Source organism: Mauremys reevesii, linkage group 15 (assembly GCF_016161935.1).
Source record: "Mauremys reevesii isolate NIE-2019 linkage group 15, ASM1616193v1, whole genome shotgun sequence".
In the NCBI taxonomy this organism is placed as follows: Eukaryota; Metazoa; Chordata; order Testudines; family Geoemydidae; genus Mauremys; species Mauremys reevesii.
The window spans coordinates 31,669,983-31,681,406 of record NC_052637.1 but is presented as its reverse complement, the minus strand read 5'-3'; the positions used below and the strand labels follow the sequence as shown (position 1 = coordinate 31,681,406).

Sequence of the window (11,424 nt, the reverse complement as noted above, 5' to 3'; positions counted from 1 at the left end):
GCTCTGGAGCGCGCGGACAGAGAGCAGGGCGGGGATTGGTGTGGCCGGTTCGGTACGTACCGGGCAGCGGCCGGTCTCTCTCCTGGTGCACGGTCTCCCCGTGGGACCCCTCGCGCGAGACTCCGCCCCGGGGACACCTGCGGCGGAGAGCCGGCGCCTCGCGGGGGTGCAGCGGGTTCGCGCTCCCGGGATCGCTGCCTCTCGGAGCCGCCGATCTCTTCCCACCCTCCCCCGGGAACATGAGTGACGGGGCGGGGAGCGAGCGGCAGCTGCTGCCCCGGCTCTGCCGCCTGGAGAAGGGGCCGAACGGCTACGGCTTCCACCTGCACGGGGAGAAGGGCAAGGTGGGCCAGTTCATCCGGCTGGTGGAGCCTGACTCCCCGGCCGAGACGTCGGGGCTGCGGGCCGGGGACCGGCTGGTGGAGGTGAACGGCGAGAACGTGGAGAAGGAGAGTCACCAGCAGGTGGTGAGCCGCATCCGAGCCGCCCTGGGCGCCGTGCGCCTGCTGGTGGTGGACCCGGAGACGGACAAGCAGCTGCAGAAGCTGGGCGTCCAGTGCCGGGAGGAGATGATCCACGGGCTGCCCGCCGCGGGGCCGGAGAAGCCGGAGGAGAAAAGTAACGAGGAGCCGCAGGAGGCACCGAAGGAGGAACCGAAGGAGGAGGCACCGAGGGAGCAGGCGGAGAGGCCAGGCGGGGAGGAGAAGAGCCACCCTGCGGAGCGGGTAAATCTGGGTCATTCCCGGGGAGGGGAGAGGAGGGCGAGCCCTTGGGGCTCGTGGCGAACTGCGGGCGGGGAGAGAGCAGCGAGTAAGCCGCAGGTACTGGGGAGAAGGGAGTAGGGGAGACCGCGGGGGGGGCAGGGCTTAGGCAGAAGGGGGGAAAAGCTCCGACAAGTCTGGGACCAAGGGGGGGCAGTGAATGCCCGGTTGAATGTAACTGACTCTGGTGGTCCCCCAAGTACCCTATAGCGTTTCTGTGCAGAGGATGGCTCAATGCGCTGGCACATTCAGACTCTCTGCTGATTGTCCTTGTAGCTGGGGATAACTCCATCCTCACCTTTGATTATGAAATGTGAGGAAGTCCATTCGCTTCTGCTGTGTACCAGCTGAATGTAGGGCTGGCACCTACCTGCCATCGCAGGAGAGTCTGTCTGCTCTCTGTTGGGGGAGAGAACTTGGGGTGGAGGGGACGACTCTGGGTGGCTAGGTGGTGCCATCTGTGCATGCTCCGGGAATTTCCATGTTAGATTCTAGCATCTCTATATCCCCTTATCTGCCAGGCGTATTCTCTGCTGTCCTGTGCTGGCAGGAGACCCAGGTATCATTCTGTACTGTAGTGCGAAGAGCAGTGTGTCGCTTATAGGGGCAAATGTCTTCTGTTTTTAAAAGTTCCCTGACCTGTCTTACTGGTAGTGAGAGACTTCTATAATTTCTGTGGAGTTTGATTTTAATTCAGGATCCACTCTAGACTGTTGCATTTCTCGCAGCTTCGATAAGCTGGTCAATTTCATTTTAGCTTCTCCTTCCTAGTCAATGTCACTTTCTGGTTCTCTTGCACTAACAAAATGCAGCAATAGTTGGGTTGCAAATGCTGCAAGGAAATGACTGGGGTGTGTGGGGGTGAGATAATACAAACATTCGTGTTGCCATGAAAATTAGTTCTGTGGTTGGTTGGTTTGTTTAAAACAAACTGCTCAAACTTTTATTTTAGCTCACATTTTAACTCGAGTGCCCCTTTTAGAGAGATGCAGTCAACTTGGACTCTAGCCTGTTAAATAACACTAATAATCTCAAGCCCATAAAGCTGTCTATGTGTAGTTCTTACAATCACGTTTTCCAGTTTTTTGTTAAATGCACCTCCTGTTGGGAAAGCAGAGGTAGACATGTAAATAAAGGGCAAATGAGAGAGAGAGAGAGAGAAAGAAGTGAGGGAGGCAGAGGAATCCAGGCCAGATAACTTCCTCTAGTTTCTTTAACTTTAAACCCCTCCCTACATCCAAAAGTTTTACGAATTCTCCTGTAGCCCTATGAAAGAGTGACAGAAACAGAAGAAACTGTTTATATGAGTATCAGAGGGGTAGCCGTGTTAGTCTGGATCTGTAAAAGCAGCAAAGAGTCCTGTGGCACCTTATAGACTAACAGACGTTTTGCAGCATGAGCTTTCGTGGGTGAATACCCACTTCGTCGGATGCAAGTGTGACTTGCATCCGACGAAGTGGGTATTCACCCACGAAAGCTCATGCTGCAAAATGTCTGTTAGTCTATAAGGTGCCACAGGATTCTTTGCTGTTTCTATGAGGGAACCGGTGATAATGACTATTCAGAGGTGTTGATGGAAATATTCTGAAGCACCTATGAGCCCCAGTCAAGGGCCAGGACCCCACTGTGTACAAATGCACAAAGTAAACAAACTGGGAAAATGTAGAAACTTTCTCTACCCACAGTTAATACTCTTAAATGTGTTACTGGTTTTACCTGCAGTGGTTACGTCTCACAGAAGAGCGTCTTTTGTTTGTCTCGTTTAAGCATCTCCTGCTCATTAGTAACCCCCTAGGCCTCTGTCTTGCAGTTGATGTAGTTGGGATGTTTGAAATAATGTTACTTCTCAAAAGACTCCACTTTCTTTTCAAGTGTTGCAGTGGGGGTGGTATAGTTACTCTTAAAGGTACAGATGTGGGTCATGGTTGAACTACATGGGGGAGGGATATTGCCTTCTCAGTGCTTGTGGGATTAAAGTTCCACTATTGCATGTATCAATATAAGATTGAATGCTTCTCTCTCTCATTCATATTGTGCAGCTCCTAGCTGGTGAGGAGGGAAGATTGATGAGGGCCTCTGTCAGGATGAGATGGGTCTCAGAGTAAGTGTCTAGGGCCCTCTAACGTTGGGGCAGATGTGTAGCTGAGGATCTAATTCTTAAAACTCTGTGGACTTCATGCCTGCCTGCTGCACTCCTCAGAAAGAACCAGTGGCTGGTGGCTAGTTAGGAGGTGGTGGAAAACTAATAGAACTGTGTTGTCCTCCCAGTTCTTCTCTGCTGTAATGCACATTTTTAAAGAAACAAAACCAAACACCACAACTCCCAAAAAACCTCGACAATGGTCAGGCTGCTGGTGTGCTGTGACCACAGTTTTTCATACTGGCCAGTATCTTCTCATTGTTTCTTTATGCTTCTCCATCTGACTAAAGGCTTCGGCTGTAAACTCTTTGGGGCAGGGACTGTCTCTGTTTTTCCATGCCTAGAAGAATGGGAGCCAGGCCTCTAGGTGCTTCCATCATAGAAACAATAAAAACTGAATAAAAGGGGAGGGGAATTTTGATCCATGCTGACTGCAAGTCTTGAAATATGGAAACTTGTCAATTCAGAAATGTCTGTCTGTCTTCTACAATATTTTAGTAGAAATACAGATGGAAACACAGTAGAGAGAAGATGTGGAGGGGAAGAGACTCTGGAACTGAGAATAATTGCCCATTGCCTACTTGGAGTAGCTTCTAATGGATGCCCTGGCTTCATGACCTAATGAATATTTATTTACGTAATGGAAAATATGTACATTGTTGCAAATGTAACACCAACAGACCCCGGTCATCGGCAGGCAGGATCGAACTGGGGACCTCTACAACATGAGCTAAAAGCCAACTGGCTGTTAGCTAAGGCTGTAGAGCACTCACTCACTGTTACACAAATACTGTATGTTTTCACCAGTCTGTGTTGGACCTCCTCAATAGATCCTATTAAATAATAAAGCTGGGTTATCTTCCTTGGGAATGGAGAAATAAATCTTGGAAGAAGCAGTGTCCCTCTTTCCAATCAGGATAAATTTACCTTGTATAAAATCCTATAGCTGACACAGCAGGTGCATTGCTCACTGGTGTTTAAGGGTCTGAGGAGAGACATCTGGTTCATTGACACTTGGGAGACTGCTGGCTCCACCTCTCTCACAGGCTGAAGAAGAGAGCTGAGAGGGATTAATTATCAAACAATTGAGGATATAAATAGGACAAAATGGCTCTTCAAAGTGAAGGGTTGAACTATCACCATATAACCATATTGGTCAGATGTGGTCTCAAATAAGCTCCACTCAACTTCTGTGAGTTGAAGTAACGGTCAGGCCTGAACGCTATTTTGAGAGCTCTGGAGCATTTACAGGTTCAAAGTGTGGTCTACGGGGGGGGTGGGGGGGTCACCTGTCAGAGGTTGTGTTAATACTAGAAGACAACCAGTGGGGGCCTAGAGGACGGTTCTGGGAGCTTTAGACTTGGACTCTGTGGAGAGATGTCCTGATTACAGGCTACAACAGCTGGTGTGAGAGGAGGAGCAGGGCGTTCTTAAGGAGATGATAATTGGAGACAGTGATAGGAGGGAGTGGATGGACTTTGGTGCCTTTGCTGAGCTAACATTCTTACTGTTAACTGCTGAGGAATGAGAGTTCTGCTAATTGTTCCCCATATTGGACTTTAGCTTGGAGCCAGAAAACATGTTCCCCTTTGGCCATCTGCCCCACTGTGTCACATGCCCTTTTGCACAAATGGATGTAAAATTTCAGGCCTTTTGGCGCAGGCAGCTCTTGCTCAGACTCATTGATAGCAAGGTTCTGTACTACTGGTTATCCCACAAATGGGATTCTTACATGGCTCAAGTGGCTTCTCCCCGTCCCTCTGAGGGGAGCGAGAATCACTTCCCCCTCAGACTGGGCTGGGGGTAAAAGTTTTTGTTCATCTTACCTCATTAAAATGAGAGGAATCTTCTCTTGATGTCACTTGGGAGAGGAAGAAAGAAGAAACTGATGTCGTTTGCCTTTCTTTTCTGTAGGGGGCAGAAATCTGGCATTCCCTACCACTGATCTTTAATATGTAGCAACCATATCAGTTGAGTGTCCTGACAACAAGATATTTACATTGTGGCCAGGTGCCCAGGGCCTTAGACGGCCCTGAGTCCTGTTTGCTTTGGGACAAACATATTGTACCCTCCTTAATGCAGGCACAACTCAGGCTTTAGATCCAAGACAGTTAAAGCCACACGTCAGAATGAATTATGATGGTAGGAATGAAAAACTGCCTGCAGTGCCAGATTCCATCAGCAGGTGTCTGTCAAGCTGTTTTGCCACCTTCCCTATATGTGTCTTTAAAGTTCCTCGGACATGTATTCCGGCCTGCTGTATGGGTGGGTTATTTTATGGAGTATTAAGACAAATTATGCCACTTGGAGTTAGTTAATATAGGAACTACTTATCAGGGCGGAGCAGAGACTCTTTGTGATGTGGGGGTGTATTGTCCTTGTTTTGTACCACACCCTTGAATGTGTTGGGTGGAGGAGCAGGTACAAGGCCAGGTTCCGATAGTAATTACTTGACTGTAATGCCTCAATGTCCCACGTGCAGGGAGAGAAGGGCTCAGTTGCCACTGTGCTTTAAACAACGGTCCCTGTGGGGAGTAGTCGCCTCTCTAGCAGTATTTAAATCCTCTTCTCTTTGATGCTTAAGGGCCGTTCTCTTGCTGCCTCTGATTTCGTACAGTCATTTACAGAAAGTGTTTCTGTCTCTTATTTCCCTATCTTCCTCAAAGTACCCTGTTGAAGAAAATCTGGGGGCATTGCTCTTCCGCCGAGTGAATCCCATTCAACTTGAGTGTGTGATTACTTAGTGTCTGTCCATTCCAAAGGCAGCCAGCTCTGCCTGTGGTGGTGCCTGTGAATACCTACCTCTGGTAGGGCCCACTCTTCCTGCAGAGTGACCAAAGCTGGAAGGTCCCCCCAATGCTTGTTTCAGGATGGGGGTGTCCTTTCAGCGTCACGTCACACTAGCTGGGAAAGGGACGAATAATTATGCGCTGTGATCTCGCTGCCCATGGCTCAGCATACCATGAAGGCCTGGGTATGGCTGAATTATCCATAGCTCTTTGAGGCCCTTGGATGAAAACCCCGTGTAAGTGTCAAAACGACGCCGAGCCGCGAGATAGTTACTGTAACACCCAGCTGTGGTTCAGAAAGCTCAGCTCTCCCTGGAAACAGCAGCATTGAGAGAAGAGGGGGGTCCACGAGATACTTGATCTACGTGGCACGAGGCAGATGGACGTTAGCAGGGCACAGGGAATGTATGTGGGGGAGGTGGAATCCCTGATCAGTGACCATATGCACAGCCAGTGTGCTGAGAACTATAAGGCTCTTTTATCAGGCACTAGCTCAGGGCATGGGGCTCCCAGTATCTCTTCCTCCTCTGCCCAGTCACTCGGAACTAGCTGTGTCTTGTGGAAATGAGACTGCTCCTGTCACCAGGATGGCTGACAAAGGAGGCTCCGGCATGTGATGCAGGCCCAGAGCAGGGAGTTCACACTTGGGCAGTTTCTCTTCCTTCCCAAAAACGGGAAGTACATGCTTGCAAAATGGGACAGGCGCCACGGCCCATCCAGCGTAGCGGAAGGTCAGTGTTTCTCAACAGGTAGCAGGAACTCCTACCCCTACCTGGGATGGGACTGATACCTGGCTGGCCTCTGGGACCCTAGACACAAGACAGCAAAGTGAAGATCTGTTTGTGGATATTCCCCTTCAGGTTGCTGAAGGAGCTCCTCCTCAGAGAGCTGCATGAGAGGAAGTGAAGGCTCAACACTGAGCTGGAGGCTGGCAGCGATATTTTTTTTTTTCAGTGCTGGTGGGAGGAAGCTCCCTGCAGTGAGGCTTAGAGGCTCTCTGCTAAAATCTGGCCTGTAAGGTATTAGCCTTGCAACATTTGTTCAGTGCTGATTACTGACTGGCTGCAGGTGTGTCTGTGGGGTCTCCACAGTGATCTCCTCCATTCAGAGGCCAGGAACCTCATCTTCCCCCCTCCGCTTCAGCAGGAAAGATTAAACAGTGTCTAGGACCAGACTTTCAAGAGAGGCCAGCGCCCCCCGGTGAGAACAATGAAAACTGCCGGGTGCTGAGTACTGTTGAAATTCTCTGCACTTCTGTCAGGTGCCTAAATGGAAGCTGAGATCTCTTGGAAACCTGTCCCCTGGCATCCCGATGACGTGATACGCGTGGCGTTGGGTGGGACACAGAAAGGAGTTCTTCCTCTAATTTCTGGGTGGCACTTGCCTCTCTCATTTGCTGAGATTCGAGAATTGCTCCTCTCCCTTTGGCTGTGGGGAGGGAAGCAACGCAAGGCTCAGCCACTGGATCAAGAAGAATCCGCTGATTAGAGTCTCTTGTCAGCTAGTGTCCTGGGGCACGGGGGAGGTGGGGAGTTCTTTGGGTCCTGTGGGGTTGTTAATGAGTCTCCAGGTAGTGCTCACCAGATTTGCATGTGTCAGAGTCCTATTTGCTTTATTGGGCTGGACTTGACTTTATGTGCTTAATGAGCTCAAGGCGCGTTCTGGCAGGAGGGCAGGCTGGCATGCACTGACTGGCAGGTACTCGGCTCACGTTGTTCTAGGGAGCATTCAGCCGGCAGAGTCCAGAGATGGGGAGCTCTGCTTCTGAGAGCCCCCTCCACAAACACACTTCTGCTTTTGTCTGGCTCCCCTCCCCTGCAACGCCATAACTCCTTGGAATGGAGTGAACATTCCTCCCTGTGTTAACTCGGAGCTGAGACAGGCTGGGGCTGTTCACTGTTCACGCTGGATGGGCCGTGGTGTAAGGTCTAGGGAGCCCTAAGGCTTCCTGCTACCTGTTGAGAAACACTGACCTTCCGCTACGCTGGATGGGCTGTGGCGTAAGGTCTAGGGAGCCCTAAGGTCGCAGGAGTGGAGCAGGGGGAGGGCTCTGTTACCTTGACTCTTGCAGCACATTTCCTCCCCTCCAGCTGGATCTGAAAGCACTTTGAAAAACCTTTGCATATTTATGAATAGGCATTTCTGTGGTGCTCCTCTCTGTATTATTTAGTCTCAGGGCTGGGCGGTCTACAAACATGGAACAAAAAGATGATCCCTGCCTCAAGGAGCTTTACTTACATTGTAAGACAAGCAGCAACAGATGGTCTGTAGCAGGGGTTCCCAAACTTAGTTCACGGCTTGTTCAGAGTAAGCCTCTGGCAGGCCGCGGGATGCTTTGTTTACCTGAGCGTCCGCAGGTCCAGCTGCTCGCAGCTCCCAGTGGCTGCGGTTCACCGTTCCCTGCCAACGGGAGCTCCAGGAACGGCAAACCGCAGCCGCTGGGAGCTGCGAGCAGCTGGACCTGCGGACACTCAGGTAAACAAAGAGTTTTGTGGCCTGACAGGGACTTACCCTGAAGAAACCGCAAACCAAGTTTGGGACCCCCTTGTCTATCACATCTGAATGTGAAAGTCTCTCCAGGTGATAGGGTGTAAACATCCAGGAGGGCGTGATATGAAGGGGGCATGTTCAGGAGTAAGGGGGTTCCACTTAGAAAAGGAACATTTAGGATGACTATGGAGGGAAACATCGCTAATGAGGAGAACTGGTGGATTATTCTACAGAGAAATGGTAGAAGCTCCCATTGCTTGGGACACGCCCAATGTGACTGGACAAAGGCCTAGAAAATCGGCCTGGGTGGGGCTAGATGGCTTGGTGGATAGAGCTGGCTGTATTTTGTTCAGCAAATAGTAGATGAACTCTTTTGACTGGCTGAAATTTCTTGGACTCTTTCCAATTTGGTTTGACCTGAACCAAACTTTTATTTCTTGGCACTGCCAGTGAACTGAAAAAAATCAACTGTTCACCCAGCCCTCTTGATGGACCTCTTTGCTGACCACTGAAAGGTAGCCACTTTCTGAATGATACACGGGTGCTAAAGTAGTCCTGAGAGAAGTGCTATGGGCAGGATCGGCAGGTAACGATCGATCTCTCGGGTCGATTTATCGCGTCTAGTCTAGACGTGATGTATGGATCCCCGAGCGCACTCCAATACGCCGCCGCGAGAGGTGCAAACGGAGTTGGTGGGGGAGCAGCAGCAGTCGACTCAGCACCGTGAAGACGCCGCGGTAAGTCAACCTAAATAAGTTGACTTCAGCTATACTATTCTGGTAGCTGAAGTTGCGAATTTTAGGTCGAAACATCCCCCCCCCCAAGTGTAGACCAGGCTATGAGACTTCTAAGATCAAGTGATCAGGACCTTGCTCCTAGATCTGATCTTGTAAACTGATGAATATTGAACCTGAAGCAGAGTTCAGACCTCACAGCCTATGGCAGTGGTCCCCAACCTTTTTGTCTGGCGGGCACCAGACGAAGGACCATGGCGGCGGTGGAGCATCCGCCAAAATGCCGCCGAATTTCTGTGGCGTTTCGGCGGCGACGCCTCTCGATGACTTGCCACCGACAAGTGATGTCATCGAGAGGCGTCGCTGCCGAAACACTGCAGAAATTCGGTGGCATTTCAGCGGATGCTCCACCGCCGGCCAGGACGCGGGCGCATTTAGATGCCCCTGCAGGCGCCATGGCGCCCGCGGGCACCACGTTGGGGACCCCTGGCCTATGGGAACTCAAAAGGGAGTCCAGGCTGGTTAAGAGAACAAATATAGTTTTCAAAAAGGTTCCTCCATCACTTGGAGGCAATTCCTATTTTCAAAAGTGACTTAGGAGCCTAATTCTCACTGAAAGTCAATGGAACTTAGATTCCGAAGTCACTGAAGTGCTTTTGAAAATTTTACCTCAAACCTCTGCTCTGAATTGTCCAAACTGGGACACTGTAAGGTGATATGCAAGACTCCCTGAAGAGCTGAACAGTCCTTTGCTTGTCCCCTGGCCTTATGTTGGGGAGGGGAGAAGCTCCAGCCGTCACACTGGTGTGGTCACAGCCCAAGAGGGTTAGCTTATTCCAGGATGTAACTTGGCACATGGGTGCAAGGTTGTTCATAAACTTAGGTTCACACGCTTTGTTAGTGCACCAGGACCAGAAATGTCACCAATCCCCTTTTGGAATCTTTAAAAACTACATGAACTGGCTCTTTAAATAATCACAAATGGCCTTGAACTTGACCCTCCATTTCCTGCAGCTGTAACAACTTGATAAAAGTCTCCCCCATCAGAGTTCTCAAGGGCAGTGGAATGATTCATAATCAATATGATAAACACAATAAAAATATCAATGTGGACTATAAACTGTAGAACTAGAAACTCGCAAGTCCTATTCCTGGTGCTTGGGGCCTGATCTCCCCTCCTCCACGCTCCCTTTTTTCTCTCCCCCCTCCCCCAACTCTCTCTGAAGCCAAGGAAAGCTGCAGGCCCTCAGCACCTCTGAAACTCAAGCACTAGAGAAGCCCGGCTGTGGAAGCTGTTAAATGGTCCAGCGTCCCTGGCCTTGCAGAGCTGAGACTGCAGCCACTTCCTAAGCAGGACCAGCACTTCTGCTTTCCCCACCGAGGTTCTCAAGGGGACAGAAGATTATTTGCATAATGATAAGGTTGTAATGGGAGCTGACTCAGCAAAGTGAACAATAAAACTGTTGGGAGGGGGGTTGGTTCTCTTTGCAGAATGACTAAAATTGGGCCCTACTATTTATGCATGAGGTCGAGAGAGAATGTATCCTCTCTGGTCCAGCCTCTGCTGCAGCCTTAGGAGCAACTACTTGCATAACGACTTGAGGTGCGTTCTGCTCAGAGCATTTGCGCTTCCTGCCAAGTGCTGAAGCAACATGTGGGTGTCTGAAAACCACATGTTGCTTTCTGAGCCAGGCGGCAGCTGCTAATGCTGCATCCTGACCTGTTACAGACTGTAGCAGCCCCATCTTGACAGCAGTCAGAGGGCAGATTTTAACAGTAGCAAAGCTTTCAGTAACACCCGCCAACTCAAGCAGCCATCCAGCTTCCTTCATCTCTCAAGCTAGTGTTAAACTGCGGCTCTCTTTGTACCATGTGTGATCCCCTAGGTAATGGAATCATGAGTTTCTCATGAGGATGTAATGCAAGGGATGGCTAGGAATGAGGGGGGATCGCTGCTGACTTCCCAGTTGGCTTTTGAAACCTAGAAGCAGGGAGAAACAGTGAAGCTAAAATCTCTACCTACAATGCTAAGAAACTCTCTCCTGAGTCACAGAGCAGACGTGGAGGAGCGTAAAATGCATCTCAAGTCAGTCTGTTCGTAACTGCGCAGTACAGCTGCACATTGCAAAGACGTCATTTGCATCTCTGTGTTGTACAGAGCCAGGCTCCAGGTGGGTAATTCAAGCAGCCATCTGCACTCCACTGTTAATAAGACCCTATGCAAAGTGGAGGCTGAACCTCATGAATTACACCTGGGTTACAAAAGTGCTGTCAAGCAAAGACCGAAGAACTGTGATGGGCCAGCTCTCCGGCAGAGCTCCAGCTAGCACAGTTTCAATGCAGGAAAGGCCTCTTCAAAATAACATCCGAAAGCATGCTGGGTACTAGCCCAAGCCAATCTGTAGCTTGGGTTTGGAACGTGAGCTTGATACTTACCAGGTCGCTGCAAATTCTCTGGTCTTAAGTGTTGAGAAATGGTTTAAATGTGGGCACAGGCATCCAGTGTCAAT

General features: G+C 50.1%; 1 protein-coding gene across 2 annotated transcripts in view; it reads left to right on the top strand.

Annotated features, from left to right (window-relative positions):
* Positions 1-11,424, top strand: part of SLC9A3R1 (SLC9A3 regulator 1) — a 36,891-nt gene continuing 25,467 nt past the window's right edge. For both annotated transcript variants that reach the window (XM_039501021.1, XM_039501019.1), the window contains exon 1: positions 1-725. In XM_039501021.1, the coding sequence (XP_039356955.1) occupies positions 240-725 (486 nt within the window). In that variant the 5' untranslated portion in view covers positions 1-239. The remainder of the gene's footprint in view (positions 726-11,424) is intronic.